Source organism: Thunnus thynnus, chromosome 13 (assembly GCF_963924715.1).
Source record: "Thunnus thynnus chromosome 13, fThuThy2.1, whole genome shotgun sequence".
Lineage (NCBI taxonomy): Eukaryota > Metazoa > Chordata > Actinopteri > Scombriformes > Scombridae > Thunnus > Thunnus thynnus.
In genome coordinates this window covers 16,718,465-16,738,733 of record NC_089529.1, presented here as the reverse complement: position 1 = coordinate 16,738,733, position 20,269 = coordinate 16,718,465, and the positions used below count along the sequence as shown (strand labels likewise).

Below are 20,269 nucleotides of genomic sequence, written 5' to 3'. Positions count from 1 at the left end.
TTATGTGTGTGCAACACTCTAGCTGCATTGAAATAACAATTACTGTATCAGAAGCAGCTGTCATTGGTCATTTCTTTTATTAGAAAGTATTGTCAGAAGGTGTACAAAAGTGCATCATTTTCTTCATAGGCCACATATAAAACACAGATGTTAAAAACACATGATGAGCTACAAATGTAAGCTCAAATGCAAGATGAGATTCAGTTACACTTTTTATCCAAATAACATCACAGACTACATTGTGATTCAGCACACATTCAAGGACAATGTAGAAAACAAAGCACTTATATTTATCATAGTAGTACAGAAGTTTAAAAACTGGTAAAACACACACACAAATTTACTCAAATATTTCATACTGTATTAACGCACTTGCATTCGTAAAATGAGACTAAATAGATAACACACTTTGCTTTTTCTGCCTTTTGTCAGCATAATTTAAAAAGACTAGTAAACGTGAACATTTTTCCAACAGTGTTAAAGGAGGTACATCAAAAAAAGAAAGACAGTAATCAAGGCTCCTCAGACGTCATTTGAATGCACTATCATGTATTATAATCATCACCTGTAGTGTGAATGCTTTCATAACAAATACATTCTTCTAATAAAACAAAATATGTATTTTAACCAAAGTTTTACAGTAATACCAATTAGTGTGATGAAGTTATAAATCGGTGCATTCAATGTTGTGAATGGAAGAGTATCACGAGTGTTAACAGCTGAGGACCTTCAGCCTCCACAGATGTTGCTGAGGCCTGAGTACAGTTAAAATGAACACAGACTGGATTTCAGGGATCAGATAATGACTAGTCAAAATACCACACCATAAAAAAAATCCCCTTAGAGTCCCTTTTTTTCACAGTTCCCAAAAATATCAGTTGTCTGTTTCGTTGTCTGTACACATTGCTGGACAAATTATCCAAGCGTTTGCACTTTGATGTAAAAGCTAAAAACAGTGAATTAATAAAACAACCTGGTGCAAATATTACACTCTGTAGACCAATGAAAAATCCAGTCTAACTGGATAAAAGTGTGGCCCTGGAGAGGTGTTTCTTATAAACATTGTGTCAGCATGCAGACAGGTCTGAAGGAGCTGCCCTGAGGGAGTCCTTGGTATCAGTCGTCGCCCAGAGGATACGTGGTGATACTCGCACAGGAACACAAATTATGTTCAACACAACAACAACAAAGGAAAACTGTATTTTAGTTACAGCTTGGCCTCACACAATTTAAAAAGAAATCTCAATCCTTCATCTCAGTGGTTCTCAGCCTGGTAGTCAGGATCCTCAGAGTGTCAAGGTGGTTCATGTGGAAACAATTACTATTATAACAAATTGCAAATGAATATTTTTAATTATTTGATCAAAGTATAACAGCTGAATTAATCAAATAAACATCACAAGGACAACCTTTGCTGCTCTGCTAGCATCAGAGGTACTGCTTTGTTTTAAGGAATGATCTAACAGGTTGAGAACCAGTGCTCTTTTTGAAAGAGACCCTTGTACAAAATGTGATCAAATGAAAGTGAAACACGTGGGATGTGTCGAAGCTTTAGCTTCTACGGTAGATAGGACGTACAATCTGGGATCATGTTATAGCACCACTGTTGTTTTAATGAGGTCACTTCCTGTGTGGTGGTCTCTCACTTCCTCCTTCGGCCACAGTATTTACCCTGACATCCAGCGCCTAAATAACACAAAAGACAAAATTATTCTTCACTTGACATACAAAATACATTTTGTGTGTGTTAAAAGTGTATTTTAAAACCTGTTGAATAGTTCAACTATAAAACATGCCTCCTCTGTGCCTTCACAGAGAAGTCTGAGTTAACTGAAGGACTTGTTGAGTTTGTTGTTGAAGTTCAGTGACTTTAAAACAGTTGGTAAACTTAAGACATCAAATTAAGTCAAAAACTGTTAAATTAGACTTGACATTCATAATAGGCAGATTTGCTTTCCTGATAACGTTATCTCAGTTTTAAACGGTCAGTTCTTCATTTGCCTTACAGCCTCACCAAACCTAGAGTTCCTGTATTTGTGGCTGTAAGACTATGTGGCAAATCTCAACCACTTTTTTCCACAGAACTTTCTGTTATAATCATCATACGGTGCAAGCCCGGAAGTGTAATATGCTAACTGTGTGTCTTAATTTTAGTCAACAGTTGGTACATTTTTTGTTGACTGGACGTGACTATATTTCACTAGATTTAAGTATGATGTTTTACAGTGTTTACACGCATGATAGATATGACTTAGTGTAAAGTAACACCGTGTGTATGTGTATGATTTTACCTCTGTAGCCCCCAGCTCCCAGTAAGGCCTGCATGGCTGCATATTTGGCTGCCTTCTGGGCCTTGGCTGTAGGACAAGAAAGTAAAAAGTATAGTTATTCTGCAGATGTATTCAAGCTCTCTACAATAATACCCTGCACCAGTGATTATAAAAACACAGTACATGAGTCCTTTTTCCAAAAACACATTTAAAAATTATCATACTTTTAGATTGTGTTTCTTATTTAATTGACAAGATTATTACAAGATATCTTTAAATGTATTTAAATGTTTTATTTACTTGCAAAGTAACAAGAATAGAATGGGCGATCGTCATCCAGATCATTATGTGTCAGCATGTGCTGTGTGTATAGTAAATCTGTGGTGATGCTGGACATATGTGTGTTAAGAGACCAAAACTAATTAGAGCATGCCTATCCCAGAGGACACAGTGAGTTTTCTTACATTTTTGCCCGGCTCCCGTATATCCTAGAGAACAATAACAGGAAAGACAAAGTTATAATAAACAATTGGTAATCTTTACAATGGTCTAATCTAGCCTTGGTGTTATCTCAGCAATGACATGAATGAAAATATGCCAAAACAAATATTCACCATGTAAGGCCTGACACTCAGAAAAAAGAAAAAAGGAAACAGTTTCCTTCTTTTGTGCATGTGTTGATCCCTTTTGTCTATATTTTCAATGCATCTTATCATTACAAAGAGTATGCTGAATGTCAGAAAGAGAGAATATAGTGTAACAGAGTCTCTGCTATACCTGGATAGCCTCCACCAGCTACACCACCATACCCTGGGCCAACACCCCCTGCTGGAACAATGGACACATTACAACTTGTACACAACACTCCTCTGAGACAGGAGGCATGCTAGGTATTGACTATGCATTGTTCTGAATTTTGTGAACACATTTGTTTAAAAATCTCAAATATGTATTGTTGTACTCTGACATTACTGTTCTGTGTACTCTTTTCAGTGCATTTAAACTGACCTGGTAAGCCGCCAAGTCCTCCTCCTACTCCCCCTGCTCTTCCTGCTACACTTCCTGAACAGGTATGAGTGTAGAAATGTGGAGAAATTATTTAAGAACTTTAGAACCACAGAAGATAATCATGACATTCATTATACTGTGAAAAATGTGGTGCTAGTTCAATTGTTGTCAAGTAAAAATCTCATTACTCCAATTGTTCCTCATATTTTTATTATTGTAATATGTATGTGTATTTATATGTTTTTGTAGTTAATATTTTCTTTTACAAACAAGTAACTCACCTTGGCCAACTCCACTGATTCCTCCTGTTCCTGCACCAGGAAGCCCTCCTCCTACACCACCTGGTGAATATACAGTAGGTGGGGTTTAGGTATATTAGATTAGACTATACATAAATTAATAAATAGACTTTATTGTCCCTAAAGGGGAAATATTTTCCCACATGGTGTGCATTATGCACCCACCCAAAAAACATCCAAGAACAGCCACATAAAAGATAAGTAACATAGTAGATAAGTTTCCCAGTAAGTTAATAATATTAGTGCAGAGTAAATAGGAAAACAAAGCAACAAATAAACACAAAAATGGAGACTGGTATACAGTCCAATTGTATCATTGGGACAAGGCTCCGAGTTTATTACATTTTGTCTTATAATCTTGTTTATCATAAAGTTATAGTATTGAAATTGTTTTATTTTGTTGTTAATAAAAATATAAAATGTCAGATCTTTCGAGAGGCCAATGTTGACCTTGGCTTTTGAAGCCAATGCAGAATTCCTGAGATAGATAATGTCTTGTTGCCCTCTGTTGGCTACAAAACATAAAATTCTTAATAACTATTCCAAGCTGTTGAGTTTTTTAATGGATGAAATTCTGTGTATAAAGGGAAACGTATGTGCATATTCATGCAGTTTTTGCCGTGCAGTAGCAGCAAAGTTCTCAACTACACAAAGACCTAATGATCATAACAAGCATATAAGAGGAATTGCTGTCATGGGCTATAACTTGCTGACCACACCTTGTGACTCACTTCCTGTTGCTTTGAAGTGCAGCCTACTGCTGTGAGTGATGTAATGTATTATGGAACCAGCAGCTCGAACATTCAGTGTTTCCTGTTATAAAACTAGTAGTCTTTTGTTGCATGTCATACCCATTTCTCTCCCCTTGTTTCCTGTCTGCCTCTTCACTGTCCAATAAAGGCAAAAAAGTAAAAGATTGTGTAATAGATTTTTTCTCAATATCACCTCACAATAATCCACACTAATTTGATGATCTACAATGCAAGCAGTAGCACCTTGACAACAAGATTTGCTTGTATGGCCAATATCCAGTGACAATATTAACTTGTATCAATAATTATCAGAACCTTTAATTGAAATATTACATAATCAGATTTACATCAGTAGAGAGTTTTACCTGGGCCATAGCCAGTTCCACCCAGTGAAGAGCCATAACCTGATTTAGGAGGTTTCCTTGCTTGGCCACCAGGTCCATATCCGCCAGCCCCACCAGGTCTAAAACCCCCTGGCCCAGTTCCAGCACCTCCTGGGCCATAACCTCCGGGTCCAGCACCTCCTGGGCCATAACCACCCGGTACAGCACCTCCTGGGCCATAACCACCAGGTCCAGCACCTCCTGGGCCAAAACCACCAGGTCCAGCACCTCCTGGGCCAAAACCACCAGGTCCAGCTCCAACTCCACCAGGACCAGCTCCTGCACCTCCTCCTAATGCCCCTGGTAGAAAACAGATTTAAACATCTATATACCACATAAATGTATAAACACTGTCCATCACTAATCTTAACCTTAACCTTACCTGCTCCATACCCAGTGCCTCCATAACCTGAGAAAAAGATACACAAGAAAGGCTACAGTCAAAAAATGTTCATATACCCATAAAACAATGAAATCAAATTGGTGTCTCCGTCATATCACCTGCCTTTGCATAACACATGATCATTACTTACCAGATTTAGGTTTTCTTTTTCCTAATAGTTGGCCACCTGGTCCAAAGCCTCCTGTTCCTGTCCCAGCACCACCTGGTCCGAAGCCTCCTGTTCCTGTACCGGCACCACCTGGTCCAAAGCCTCCGGTTCCTGTCCCAGCACCACCTGGTCCGAAGCCTCCTGTTCCTGTGCCGGCACCACCTGGTCCAAAGCCTCCGGTTCCTGTCCCAGCACCACCTGGTCCGAAGCCTCCTGTTCCTGTGCCGGCACCACCTGGTCGAAAGCCTCCGGTTCCTGTACCAGCACCACCTGGTCCGAAGCCTCCTGTTCCTGTGCCGGCACCACCTGGTCCAAAGCCTCCGGTTCCTGTACCAGCACCACCAGGCCCATATCTGCTAGGTCCAGTACCTGCTCCACCAGGTCCAACACCTGCACCTGGAAAACAGCCACAGGTTTTTAATAACCCTAACCTGATTTTATTCTGGCATTCATAGCTTTAGCTTAGCCATGTTGTGCTCTACCCAGGAATTTTGTTTGTAACTTAAAAGCTGTCAATTGGATGTTGTGCTTCACTTCTTGTTTTTATTGTATTTCAAACAATAGAACTGCTACAAAACTTCAGCATGAAAGACCTGATATGGTATGTTATTATGTACAAAGTCATAGAGGGAAAAAAAACTAAACAATCCCTAAATTTAAAGATGTGTTAGAACAAAGAAGTTTCTCACCTTGCCCATAGCCAGTTCCACCCAGTGAGGATGAGCCATATCCTGTCAGAGGGAGTTAACGGCCTGAATATATATAATAATACATTATTAAATGTAAAAAGTGTAAAAACACAAGATCATTTTACCAGATTTGGGTGGCTTTCTTGTCCCTAGTCCTTGACCTCCTGCAGTATAGACACCAGGAACGGCCCCTGCTCCACTGGGACCATAGCTGCCTGGTCCTGTGCCAACACCACCTGATCCAAAACCACCGGGCCCAGTTCCGACACCGCCCACTCCAGATCCGACACCGCCAACTCCTGTCCCAGCAGTGCTCGGCCTGTATCCACCTGGTCCAGTGCCAGCAAGTCCATAACTACCAGCCACAGGACCACCAGGCCCATAGCCACCTGGTCCAAAACCTCCTGGACCAGAACCAACTCCACCTGGTCCAGTCCCATAGCCACCAGGTCCAACTCCAGTACCACCAGCTCCTGCCCCATAACCTAAAAATAGATCATAGTTCAGTTTCAGTTCTCTGCATAAATTATTGAATCCATATTTTTACTTTGTTTATCTGTCAATTCTTATCATACGTTTTGGTGGTTTGCCAGTGCCGGTACTCAGTCCTGAACTTGGGCCATATCTTGAACCTGGAGTGCATATAGAAGAAACAGTTAACCAATATTTCTATTACTTTTACACATTTCTATTATTATTCTATTGAAATGCAATGTGTTCTTTTTTCATCAAAATTAAACTTAATTACTAAAATTGAGTCACACAAAACATTTTCATAGAGGTCAACTTACCACCAGGCCCCACACCACCACCATATCCCCCCAGTCCAGCACCGACTCCACCAGGACCGGCTCCTACTCCTCCTCCCACTCCTACACCTAAACCTCCAGGACCAGTTCCAACACCTCCAACTCCAAGGGCCCCAGCACCCCCAGGACCACCACCAATGCCTCCTCCTCTGCCTCCTGTCTTGCCTCCATAGCCTCCAGTTCCAGTTCCATATCCCCCAGGCCCAGCACCGTAGCCACCCGGGCCAGTCCCGTAACCTCCAGGTCCTACACCATAACCTCCTGGACCAGTTCCATAACCACCAGGCCCAACCCCTCCTTGGCCTCTTGCTCCAAGAGTTCCATATGCTGGTAGAAAGACAAAAATATTGTTTTTCATTGCTGGAGACGAAATAAGTTCTTATTAAAGAGAGGAGCATGTAGTATGACAGTTAAAACAACCTTTGCCTGGTTTTCCTCCTACTCCAGCTCCAGTCGGGTAACGTATACCTAAGAGGGGAAAAAAAGATATACTGCATTTTAGGTTTGTTTCAGGCATGTGTTTGTTATAATGTAGATAGCAAATACAGTGTAAGTTGACATACCTCCGCCTGGTAGAACTCCAGCTCCTCCAGCGCCATAGCCTATGATGGATAATGTTTGAAATGTATGGATAAGACATATTTGTGTCATTGTAATATAGGCATAGGCATGTACATTTTGGTAGAATACACAAACATTTCAGAGACCAAAACATCATAATAGCTCACTTTTTCTAGGCTTATGGACTCCTGTTCCAACTCCACCAGGCCCACCAATCCCAGGTACCAAGCCTGCTCCTCCTGGACCTCCACCAACTCCTCCTGGTCCTCCCCCAACTCCTCCTGGTCCTCCCCCAACTCCTCCTGGACCTCCTCCAACTCCTCCTGGTCCTCCCCCAACTCCTCCTGGACCTCCCCCAACTCCTCCTGGACCACCTCCAACTCCTCCAGGACCTCCTCCTACTCCTCCGGCCACCCCACCTACTCCACCGGGTCCACCGCTTACACCTCCTGCTACAGTCCCATCAGGTCCGTATGCTGCATTTAAAAAATAAACAGATATAATAGATCTTTATCTTCAGTAAGTATAGATTTTTGATCCTTCATGACCAGTTTTTTGTCATGCTTAGTGACTAGATTGTAAATTTGATACACAGTGGTAGATATTGGGTGGTGGTAGATACAGTACAGTACAGTACAATACAGTCATAATCGAGTGTATATTCAGATGGCAAAAATGGCACCTTTGGGGGGTTTTGGTGTTCCTCCTACTCCACCAGCTGCACCTCCTGGTCCAACTCCAGTTCCAGTTGCAGGAGTGTCTCCTCTTCCCGCTGCTGTTACACCACCTAAAACTCCTGCTGTTCCTCTTCCACTGGTAGGACCCCCTTCTACTCCGCCCTGTCTTCCACCTGTTCCACCTCTTTCTCCATCAGGACCTCCTTCTCCATCTCCTTCACCTGGCGTGTCACCTCTGGGGACACCTTTAGAGAGATCACAGCAGAACATTAGACTTGTATTTCAGCTGAGACTGCAATCAAGAATAAAGTCAGTAGCTACCAGAACTATTTGGCTATCACATTCAAATGGGGAAAAAGAAAAACTTAATGCTATTCTGAATGTATAGTGGCCATTTGACTCATTTACGGGTTATACGTAACTCACTTTTTCCCATTGCTCTGTAATATGTAAGTATATATAGCAAGTGAGTTATCCTGAAACTTAAGTTGTAAATTTTTTAAGGGTAAATTGTGTTCTATTTTTTTTTTCACCTGGGGGTTTGAGAGGTTTGGCTCCAGGTAGTGTCCCACCTGAGGCATCACCACCAGCACCTGCAAAAATGACCCAGTGAAATTGAAGAAAAGTCAGGGAATATTTTTCACAAAATCTCTGCCAAGAGGATGTAGAAACTGAGAAGGCAAATAAAGATCTAAAAATCATAGTTGAAAGGCATGAGGCAAAGAAACGCTCTGCACTGTATGTCTAGAGGGAAATCTCACCTCCAGAGGGAAGTCCTGCACCACCTGAATATTAGAGAGAGAGAAAATCAAGAGAGATACCAGAGTGACAGTGGCTACGTCAATCCATTTAACACTAAAGGAGGTGTTGGCATTACTAACATCTATATATATATCCATATATAATTTAGACGTATGTGAAGAAGAGCCATGTAAGTCTACTTACCAACGCCTGTCCCCGCTGTTTGAAACAAGAGAAGAAATACTAGTAAGAGAAATTTTGAACACAATATGTATACTTTACTGAACAGTTTACAGAGGTTTACAGTACGTACCACTTGGTTGTACAACCCCGCCACCAACTGTAATGACAGGAATACAGCTATCAATCAGAAATACTTAAAGAACATTTAATTTGAGTCTAGCATGCAGCCATGCAGTATTTAGAGATGAAAGTTTTGTGACAGGAAGTGCAAGAGGAACACTCACTCTCAGGCACAGGTAAACCAGTGACAGCTGTGAAAGCATTTAAGTGGAGAAATATTGAGATTTGCATAAAGATGAAAAGCATTTGTGATACTGTGATATGCCATTGTACCCTATTAGGCAGATTTTTTGTTTAAATAATGCCCATGCTATTAGAACTTCATTAGACCTGCACAGTACAGAATAAGCTCTTTAAAAAAACATCTCAGTAATAAACTTTATACCAACTTACTAGGGGCAGCCCCTGTGGAACCTGTAAGATGTAAAATAACACAGTGAGACACATGAAAAACAAGTAAATACATTTTCAGAAAAATTCAAATCTATATTAAATTTAATAAAGATTGGGTGAATCCATTGGAGAATCGTGAAAAAAGTATCTTGCAATGATCTTAAATGGCAGACACTTTGTATCAACTGCAGTTTTTGAATTTTGAACAATTCCTGGATGCTCAAAAGTCCAAAGGACCTCAAAGTTCAGAAGTTATGAATGAAAACTTTATAGAAGGCCACATGGTGGCACTGTCCCCACCAAAACCTAAAAAACATTGGTCTTCTGCTTTTCACCAATTTTTTTCTAAATCTGTTGAGTAGTTTTTGGGACAGGCAAGCAAACAAAGAAAGATACACAACCAAAACATAACCTCTTGGCTTGTGTCATATCAGTGACACGGCCACTAACACACTCTGACAGAAATGGGTGAACATGCAGTACTCACAGAGAAACATGCAGAAGCTCTGGCTGTGAAATAAACACTAACCTGGAACTGTGGTCCCACTGACTCCTGTTTTATAAAGATAATTTAAAAAACAAGTGTGAACACAACTGAACAACAGCTAGAAGACTAAAAAGAGAGATTTAAAACAGCAAAGTTTCTTTGACCATAATACATTTTCACTAATACTACTTCCAAAAACACTCCAAATACCTGGTTTTGCTCCAATGATGGGGATTCCTGTTCCACCAAGGCCATCTCCATCAACTCCTGTGCCCACTGGTCTGCCAGCGACGCCAGTACCTCCTGTTTTAATAGCGATGTATTAATGTGCACACTTTTATTTGACAAGATATACAGTTTCATATTGAAATAAGTATATATAGGTAAAAAAAAAAAAATTTTTAGGTAAAAATATTTTTATAAATATTTTATAATGTCCCTTCATTTTCACAGGTGTTTGCCGTGGAGTCTGTCATCAGATTTTTGGATCCTCAGACCTGAGATGTAATATTCTATTTACAAAACGTGTGCATCATTTCAAGGTACAAAAAGAGACGTTCTCAAGAATGCAGCAGGTTTAAACACACCTTCTCCTGCAGAACTGCCCGACCCCTCTATCACACTGCCAGCACCACCCTCACCTGGAATAAAGGCAAAATATTGAAAGGACTTAGATTTTGGAAATATTCCTGTATGTAAAGGGGGAAACTGTATGTCATATCAGTAATCAGATAAGATAATGATCACATTGAAAGCTGAAAAACCCAATTAGTAAATGTGTTGTTGTGTAACTGAGATGTTTTTGTCACTGCTTTGTGCTAACAGATAACGTACCTTCTGATCCTGGAGCTGGTGTGCCTCCTGTGGCTCCATGTCCTCCTCCTGATCCAGCAAACAATTATATTATTGACTATAACCAAAATATTTATTCATTATTCTTTCTTCAGCATTAACCCAAACAGAAGCTTACCACTGGGTCCAGCTGTTGTCCCTGTACCGGTGCCTGTTCCATGTGTGCCATTCACTGAAACACCAGTGCCGGTCCCTGTACCAACTCCAGTAGTGCCAGTCCGTGTACCAACTCCAGTAGTGCCGGTCCCTGTACCAACTCCAGTAGTGCCGGTCCCTGTACCAACTCCAGTAGTACCGGTCCCTGTACCAACTCCAGTAGTGCCAGTCCCTGCTCCTGCCCCAGGTGCAACTGCACCAGGTAGCCCTACAGTTTATAAAAGAAATAATTCAGTAAATTTAAAATCAACTCTGTCCCTTAGTTGAAACCACTATATAATTTACGTTTTGTTCTACTTTACACAGAGTCTTGTCAAACTACACTAATCCTTACCGTACTTTGCAGCTTTAGATCCAGCTGTACCGTAGCCTGTGGATCACAACCAATAAGACATAGTATAAGTCCTAATTATTCAGCTGATAAAAACACAGTCACTGAAAAATACATTTACATCGAGTTAGTGACTAGTGTTAATTATAAAATTACTTTCCAGACTGAGATTTCTGGCTATGCACTATGATTTCCAAACAAGAATATGCTGTATCAACTTGTAACGTGACAGTTTTAGTATTTTACTGCAGTATAGTGATGAGATGTAAGATATTAGCTTTAAAATCGCTTCTGTCCTCCTATCTATCTACTCATATTTCTAGATTCTTCTAAAAAGTCTGAAACAGCTGTAAAAAACACAAAAAACAAATGACAGAGCAGTATTGCCATCCCAATATTTTGATATATTACTGTTATTACTACACCTTTCTATTGCATTTTTGTTACCATGTAGGCAAACTGATTATCTGTTTCAAGGACAGGCCAGGTGGAGTGCATGAGACCTGTTGCTGTAATTCCTACTAACCACCAAAAGAGGTCATTGAAGGAATAGTTAAATGTGATTCAGACTTTGAATGTGTTTTGGATTGTCTCCAAATTACGGATCTAAACACTGACAAAACTACACACATTACTACACATACACTCCCCTGAAAACTGACCTGGACCTCCAGTACCAGTTCCAAAGCCTCCTGGTCCATAACGACCTATAAAATCACACAAGATAACGAATAGTTTGAGTACTACATGTACAAGACATTCCATCAAGAGGATTTGGAAAGTGTATCGCTGAAAAAACACCAGAAAACAAAAAAAAAAGAAAAAATGTGATGTTCTCAGGTTGTAATGCTGAATATCATCTGCACCTCCAAGTAGCAGTACCAGCACCTGTTCCTCCTCCTACACCAAGATCGTATCAGACAAATTTTACTTTTACTGCAATTAGGATGATATATATCAATCTTTGTGTTTACAGAGACATTTTAATACCACATATAGCAGGTTGTGATCGATGTCCATTACTTGTGAATAACAGAAATTATTTAGAGATTCCAGCAAAGTAACAATTTAGCTTAGTTTGAGTTTGGAAAATTGCCCCATGAACCTGGTCCATATCCAGTCCCTGGTCCTGCACCGTAGCCTCCACCTGGTCCATAACCCGCCCCAGGTACAGGTCCAACTCCAGGCACATATCCACCAGGTCCATATCCTGTTCCTCCAGTTCCTAGTGCTCCTCCAGTCCCTGGACCAAAGCCACCTGGGCCACCGAATCTTCCATCAAGACCAGATCCAGGGGCTCCGCCACCACCAGGACGCCCTATGGAGAGGCAAATAGGTGAAAAGTTTAGCTCTTAAAAAGGCTTGAAATATATTCAGTTAAAATGTTGTTTGAGTAAAAACACCTTGCATGAAAGAATTGTATGTGGAGTTGTCATTGCTTACAAAAATTTTAACTTACTAAACAATTGAACTACCTCAGAGGTGACATCTAAAAGAACACATTATCGCTTCACATTTTGTGTCTTTCTTTTGACCCACTGCATACTACAGTTTCTCTTATAAACATTAATCATATGATATTTTGTTCCAGAAATAATGTATAAGTCGCACCATATTTGAGAGACTTGGGTCCCCCAGGATATCCTGTGAGAGAAACACAGGAGAATTAAAACACTTGCACACCACAAAAAAGGCTCCTATAAACGTGTGTGTCATATCTTTGATGTGCACACAACCAGCACTATTCATTCAGTCCTGTAATTCTCACAAGGCTTTCACAGCTGCAGTATGCTGGCAGCAAGAGGCAAGCGCAGAACATATTTAATTAGTTACTAATTTAGATATTGTAATTGAGTCATTTATTCAAGTAATTTATTCAAGTACATATGTTCATTTATTCAAGAATATATGTTCAATAATTGTTGTGTTTCTGTCTATTTCATACAATTTCTGAGGAACTGTGAGAATATTGTTCTAGTGTTCGTACCTCCAGCACCGCCTGGTCCAAAGCCACCAGGTCCACCTCCCGTTCCAACACCACCGGAACCAGGTATTCCACTTGTCCCCAGGCCTGCACCAGGCCCACCACCAGTTGTTTGTACAACACCTCGTCCAGGGACCCCTCCTCCTGCTCCGAGTCCAGAACTAGGCCCAGCTCCACCTCCAAGTCCTCCGGTACCTAGGACGCCTCCAGTACCTCCAGGAAGCCCTTCATTGAGCAACATTTAATTAAAAAAATTAACCAACTGTATTATATGTACAAACAACAGATTGCTTGATGATGAACAGATAAATCTGTGTCAAGCAAACATATTTTAAAAAGTTGTTTCTTCTTACCATATTTGCGAGCTTTGGCACCGGCATAACCTGCAAAATTCAGACACATCAAGAACTTTTTTAAGAGCGTTATATTAGCCAATGGATCTATTTTAATTCAGACATGCCTCCTTATTTCAATATATCCTAATCTTTCATCCTACCTCCAGGTCCATAGCCTGTACCAGCACCACCAGGTCCATAGCCAATACCAGCACCACCAGGTCCGACTCCTCCACCAGGTCCATAGCCTGTACCAGCACCACCAGGTCCGACTCCTACACCAGGTCCATAGCCTGTACCGGCACCACCAGGTCTGACTCCTCCACCAGGTCCATAGCCGGTACCAGCACCACCAGGTCCGGCTCCTACACCAGGTCCAAAGCCTGTACCAGCACCACCAGGTCCATAGCCTGTACCAGCACCACCAGGACCAACTCCTACACCAGGTCCATAGCCTGTACCAGCACCACCAGGTCCAACTCCTCCAGTTGTACCTGGACCTCCAAGCGCTCCACTTAACATGCCTATGAGGAGAAGAATATTCAGGTTTTATTTGTTCTGATATTCTTAAATATAGCGAGACAATGATAATCCAGTTGCGTACACGTTTTGAATTATTTGAACTACATGAACTGAATATGAACTATTCTTACCATATTTACGAGCTTTGGCGCTGGCATCATAGCCTGAAATACAAATATTCTGTTCATTTGTCTTTTCTAATGTGAAACAAAATGTCAAATGCTGGACTGTATCTTGAGCTATTACTGTTTCCAAAACCCTTAATCTACTGATTTATAATTACCTCCAGGTCCTGTTCCTGCTCCTCCTAATCCGGTTCCAGCTCCACCTGGCCCGTACCCAGTTCTACCTGGCCCATAACCTGCTCCTGCAGGGCCAGTGCCTGCACCACCAGGACCATAACCAAGACCACCTGGCCCAGTGCCGGCACCACCTGGACCAAAACCAAGACCACCTGTCCCAGTGCCAGCACCACCTGGACCAAAACCGACCCCAGGGCCACGTCCCACTCCAGTGCCGAGGCCAACACCAGCTCCTCCTCCTGGTCCTCCACCTCCAAGGCCTCCACCAGTGCCAACACCACCTGGCTGACCTGGAGAAATTAAAGGTGTTCAAAGTGTGTCTCGGTGATAGAGGTCATTAGATGCACACGGTACATACTCATTTATTATTTATGTTACAAAAATGTGTAAATATGTCTCACCGTATTTGCGTGCTTTTGCTGAGCCAGGACCATAACCTATAACACAAACCAATGTCCAAATAAACAGTTACTGAAACACAAAATCCCATATATGACTTTATAGGATTAAAGGACACTGGTTGATGACATATTTCAGGACTAGTGCATTATATGAAGAGAAAAAAGGAAATACTACAAAAGACCTGAAAGACTTAAATAAACCAGGTATGCGGCTGCCTACTCCAAGCCCACCTCCTGGTCCAACTCCAAATCCAGGTACAGCTCCGGGTCCTCCTCCTGTTCCAACTCCGCCTCCAAATCCAGGTACAGCTCCAGGTCCACCTCCTGTTCCAACTCCGCCTCCAAATCCAGGTACAGCTCCAGGTCCACCTCCTGTTCCAACTCCGCCTCCAAGTCCAGGTGTGATTCCTGCCCCTCCTCCAGGGAGTCTTCCAGCTCCACCCCCTAAAGCACCCCCTTGACCAAGTGCACCTCTTCCTGCTCCAGCTCCACCTTGTCAACAAAGCAAACGGGTGAGCTCACAAGTATCAGTACAGAACATTTAATAACTTAAATGATACTAATACTTAATTATTTTTGCTGCACATTAAATTATTATGTAACATAAATGATGTGTGGAACACAAGTTTGACTCTGAACTAATGTTTCTTTACCGTATTTAGCTGCAATTTTGGCGGGGTTCTTCGATTTGCCTGCCCCTGGAATTGAAAGAATAAATCAATTTCTGGGATTTCTTCCTTTACATTTATCATTGACTTCATATGGCTCTATATGCAGCTGTAGAGTTTACTGCATTGCTGGTTGCTGTGTACCTGATTTTGGTGATATGAGAGGGTAACCACGAAAAACCCCAGGCAACTGCTGTCCACGACCATCTAAGGTGAGAGATACACTTCAGACATGCTCATACTGTGATGTACTACATTGGGGATGGACATTTATTATTTCTAAATGAATCGTTTAATATTAATGATCAGGTGATATATTAAAAAGATAAGCTTATAATGTAGTCAGTTCAAGTCTTTGTGACACTTACTGCCTGCTCCTTGCCCAGCACCGCCCTGCCCAAGTACTCCAGCCCCTGTGAGGAATAAGGCAATAGCTTTTATTTTTAGGTATGTGTGCTGTACCAAGATGTGATGTTCTAACATTCATTATGGAGCGTATTAACACACCAGTCTGAGGCCCAAGTCCAGATCCTGTGGCTACTCCAGGAAGAACACCACGGCCTCCAAAACCTGCGGAGCCAGGGGAGATTAGAAGACAGAAAATTCATACAACTGGTAGACCTCCTTCTGTAAACACACTGAATCCCCCACAATAATAACACATATTATTGTATTGTTTATTATTTTTTTTTATATAGCTCTTGTGCTACGGCATACCTTGGCCTGGTACAAATCCACCTTGATAGAGTCCAGGCACCCCAACTCCTGTGTGACAGCATACCAAATTGAGACCTCAACAACGATGCCCAGAAAATTCAGTGTTTCTGGTTAATCATAAACTCTGAACTGAACTGATGTTGAAGATCCTTAAGTAACAAATGGGTTGTCTTTTTTTTATTTTACCTGGAACTTGTTTTGATGCTTTACTGGTCTTCCCTCCAGGTCCTCCCCCAGTAGTACCAGTCTGTGGCAGCATTGGAACTGAAACAGGAAGGAAGTAAAAAGTCATTATTGTAGACATAACATTTAGAGCTGAAATAACAAAACAATGTATTTTATCTACCAAGTAGATCTTTCCAAAATTTTATATAACTTGAAACATTAAAGTTAACAACACTTTAGTGGACACTTAAGAATGCATTTTGGTACATAATTTTTTTCCACATAAATTTGTGTATATAGTATGATGTAAATGTTATTATTGACCTCCTCCTGGTACTACAGCTCCACCAGGGCCGACTCCTCCAGGTCCAACACCTCCAGGCCCAACTCCTGCACCACCAGGCCCAAAACCCATTCCACCAGGCCCAACTCCTGCACCACCAGGCCCAAATCCTGTGCCACCAGGGCCAACCCCTGCACCACCAGGCCCAAATCCTGTTCCACCAGGCCCAACACCTGCGCCACCAGGCCCAAATCCCGTTCCACCAGGCCCAACTCCAGCACCACCAGGCCTAACTCCTGCACCACCAGGCCCAAATCCCGTTCCACCAGGCCCAACCCCTGCACCACCAGGCCCAAATCCTGTTCCACCAGGCCCAACCCCTGCACCACCAGGCCCAAATCCTGCTCCACCAGGCCCAAATCCTGCCCCACCAGGCCCATACCCTGTTCCTCCAAGTGATGTTCCAGCTCCACCTAAGGTCAGAAAATACAAAATTCAGTCACATGTCAATGTTTAAAACAGTGTAGTGTACACTACTGAACATCAGTTACCTGTCTTAGGAGGTTTGGGACCAGTTCCACCTGGGTACTGACCAACACCACCAGGTCCGTAGCCTCCATAGCCACCTGGGTCAGGACAGAGCTTTGTTTAATGCCCATATTGTATATCTTTCAAGGTAAGCGATACGTAAAAATGTAAGATATGTGATCACTTAAGGAAAAGAGAATAATCATATTGTGTGGAATGAACATTTGTATCGAGTAGTTTCTGGGCATCACAGAGATTAATTCATTCATGCACTTGTCACTTATAAGAAGAAAAAGAACATACAAAGTATTAATAATGTTGAGAAACATATGTAGACAAATGAAAACCAGTCACCTCCAGGTACATATCCTGTTCCAGGTACTTGGCCACCAGTTCCCAACCCTCCAGCTCCCTGACCTCTGCCAGTCCCGAGGCCTCCTGTTCCAAGTGCTCCTCCACCAAAACCCCCTGCCCCTAATGAGCAGATGAAAAAGAAATAGCACTTTGGTTCTCCTTATACTGCTGTTAGTGACACTATTGACCACAATACACTACATCATGCATTAATGAATTCAGTCTGTCCCTTTGCGACTCCACCCTTTTGTAATGTTATACATCAATGATGGCTGCCCGAGAGAAACCTCACAAGGATTATCTTGCTCTCCGGGAAGGTTTTGAAAATTTATTTGAATAGGCTTTAAAACTCTAGGAGGGTCTGGCTGTAAGCCTGTGTAGAGAGATGACTGAGGACAAAACACTGAGAGACCAAGGCAGCTCGTTCTTTCTCATAAAAACTGTTGCCACATAAATCTATGAATTTACTTCTCTCACTCTCTTATAAAACAGCTGGTACACGTGATGCTTCATATTTAAATATGACATTTTAAACTAGGTCAGTCTTCCCTCTAGCTCCTCAAATTTGCACATCTGGTTAAATAAATGTATTTTGTTTCTGTTTTGCCTGACATGTATTCTGTTTGTAAGCAGCTCCAGGTCACTGTGCTCATGCAACAGTTTGCAATGTATGTCTCCCATTGCCTGTTCAGGTGAACTAGGATGTTTGCGTCTTATTCTTCAGGGTGGAGCTGGGAAACACAAACACTTTGTGGGCATTATTGTATAGTGTTGATAAAATGTGTTAGGCTGAGATGGCCAGACTCTTGGTAAACTGGAAAGTGTGACATAGGAGTCTGTTTCCTGTGCTTACACTGACCCATTTTCTACCCACCTGCATAATCGGTGGAATTCAAAAGGCTCCACAAAGCTGAGGCTTAACCTCTAAGAATCGTTTGGATATTATCACCAACATTCCTCATCCGGCATAGGCAACTCGCATGTTTGGAGGATGAAAAACAGAGAGGCCTGAAATTCCAAAGCAAATCAGTCTTTCTGACTGACGTGATGACTTCCGTTCTTTATCAGGGACCTGCCATGCCTAATGCATTAGCCTTTATCACTGCATGTATGCATGTGTGTGCATGAGGGTGGGTGGCCCCTCAACAATAGCTTATAACCTTGAGGTAATGAGGAAATGAAATAATGGTAAATGTATGCAATACTTATCCTGCTGCATTGAATTGACCAGAGGAACAATATTTACAGTACAGGGGCTGACCGCTGATTCATGTGTGCGGAGCAGGGAACTTCCACTTATTGTGAAGGTCACATGAAGCAAGTTAACATAGCAGGCAATCTGTTTGTAGGTAATGAGCTTACTAGATTCTTTAATTAGACTTTGATACACAAGTATCTTCAAATGATGGTTGTGTACATTTGGTAGTATGTGTTTGTTACCTTGCTCATGAGTGATAAGGCTGGGAAAAAGTGTGTGCCTGATAAGAGTAATGTTTATATTGTATTTCACATATTTGACCGTCTTGACTTTCCAGGTTTTGCACCATCTCTTGTGCACAAGTAAGACAAAACATTATTGCTGAATCCTTTCACAAATGGAAAGTGTAATATTTATCATTTATGTTTATGAGACAAAAAAAGGATTCATATCTGTACCTTGACCACCAGGACCAATATGTCCTGGTCCAAAACCACCAGGAGTAACTCCTCCAGGCCCAGTTCCATAGCCTCCAGGACCGACACCACCTGGTCCAAAACCACCTGGTCCCAGTCCTCCTCCTACGCCACCAGTTCCCTGTCCTGGTCCAAACCCTCCAGGTACAGGACCACCGTAGCCAACTCCTAGAGACAAACAAAATACCAACTTTTAAATGATTTGAACCAATCTTGATTCTATCTGATTGGATTTCCACTGATGGATGATGAGACTGTATATTTAGAAAACTTCTAATTTCAGATGACTTCTCATGACATTTGACCATAAAACTGCCTTCATAATTTGAGAAGCTTCTTTTTGTCCTCATCAAAGACAGAGCAAAATTTGCTGCTTGAGAATTCAACAAAACACCATCTTGAATCAGTACAGCTGGGACTGAAAGTCTTACCTGTTTTAGGAGGCTTCACACCTGTAGGAAAAAAATAATTACATTACTACAAACAATTCAATTAACAGTTGCACAATGGAAACCTTGATAGACGTTGCTCTACAGATGATGGATGAATAATCAAGTTGTCAACCAGTCATATTTGTCTTACCAGCCCCAACACCTCCAGGTACGATTCCTCCAGGTCCAACTCCTCCTGGTCTGACACCTCCAGGTCCGACTCCTCCAGGTACGACTCCTCCTGGTCCGACACCTCCAGGTCCGACTCCCCCTGGTCCTACACCTCCTGGTCCAACTCCTCCTGGTCTGATTCCTCCAGGTCCGAATCCTCCAGGGCCGACACCCCCTGGTCCAACACCTCCAGGTCCGAATCCTCCGGGGCCGACACCCCCTGGTCCAGCACCTCCAGGTCCGAATCCTCCAGGGCCAACACCCCCTGGTCCTTGACCACCATAGCCACCTGAGGTATACAGTGATCAGAACAGTTTGGACATGAAAGTTGAAAACACACACAAACACATGTAGTTTAGAGAGCAGCGACACATCATAAACACATTTACAGCCAGATTTGTTTCTTGTAGTTGAAATTAACATCTGGGATTCATTATTTGTGAGACATAAAAAAACTCCTTTCCTGGCTCAT

At 42.0% G+C, this 20,269-nt stretch overlaps 3 protein-coding genes across 3 annotated transcripts in view; 2 read left to right on the top strand and 1 right to left on the bottom strand.

Moving 5' to 3' along the window:
• Positions 1-60: 60 nt before the first annotated feature.
• Positions 61-17,681, bottom strand: LOC137195743 (fibroin heavy chain-like; the record flags this gene model as incomplete). The annotated part of the gene is made up of 47 exons (XM_067608331.1): positions 61-1,686; positions 2,292-2,357; positions 2,735-2,758; positions 3,048-3,098; positions 3,279-3,332; positions 3,560-3,619; positions 4,695-5,012; positions 5,095-5,121; positions 5,246-5,659; positions 5,953-5,994; positions 6,078-6,437; positions 6,528-6,584; positions 6,744-7,088; positions 7,182-7,229; positions 7,325-7,363; positions 7,490-7,798; positions 8,005-8,244; positions 8,533-8,592; positions 8,761-8,784; positions 8,945-8,959; positions 9,054-9,080; positions 9,437-9,457; positions 9,966-9,989; positions 10,134-10,226; positions 10,511-10,564; positions 10,758-10,805; positions 10,894-11,139; positions 11,266-11,301; positions 11,925-11,969; positions 12,368-12,580; positions 12,874-12,906; positions 13,250-13,471; positions 13,600-13,629; positions 13,743-14,105; positions 14,235-14,267; positions 14,387-14,695; positions 14,807-14,842; positions 15,038-15,298; positions 15,460-15,504; positions 15,619-15,681; positions 15,843-15,887; positions 15,982-16,044; positions 16,192-16,239; positions 16,378-16,455; positions 16,681-17,112; positions 17,191-17,265; positions 17,522-17,681. Coding segments are annotated over 47 exons (5,700 nt in total), but the record flags the coding sequence as incomplete, so codon positions are not given.
• Positions 17,587-20,090, top strand: LOC137196296 (uncharacterized). Its single transcript, XM_067609164.1, has 3 exons — positions 17,587-17,691; positions 19,190-19,339; positions 19,781-20,090. Exons 2-3 carry the CDS (start codon positions 19,197-19,199, stop codon positions 20,088-20,090), a joined length of 453 nt encoding a protein of 150 aa, XP_067465265.1. The 5' UTR covers positions 17,587-17,691; positions 19,190-19,196.
• The window catches only part of LOC137195748 (protein NipSnap homolog 2-like), a 41,885-nt gene continuing 41,562 nt past the window's right edge, over positions 19,947-20,269 (top strand). The window contains exon 1 of the mRNA XM_067608338.1: positions 19,947-20,091. The gene's annotated coding sequence lies outside the window, so the exon portion shown is untranslated. The remainder of the gene's footprint in view (positions 20,092-20,269) is intronic.

What these genes read in the sequence shown, in the direction of transcription:
- LOC137196296 (XM_067609164.1), top strand. Translation starts at nt 19,197, where the DNA reads ATGTCCTGGTCCAAAACCACCAGGAGTAACTCCTCCAGGCCCAGTTCC. An exon ending in TCCTGGTCCAAACCCTCCAG is followed by an intron (nt 19,340 to 19,780) that starts GTACAGGACCAC and finishes TTGTCTTACCAG; the next exon opens with CCCCAACACCTCCAGGTACG.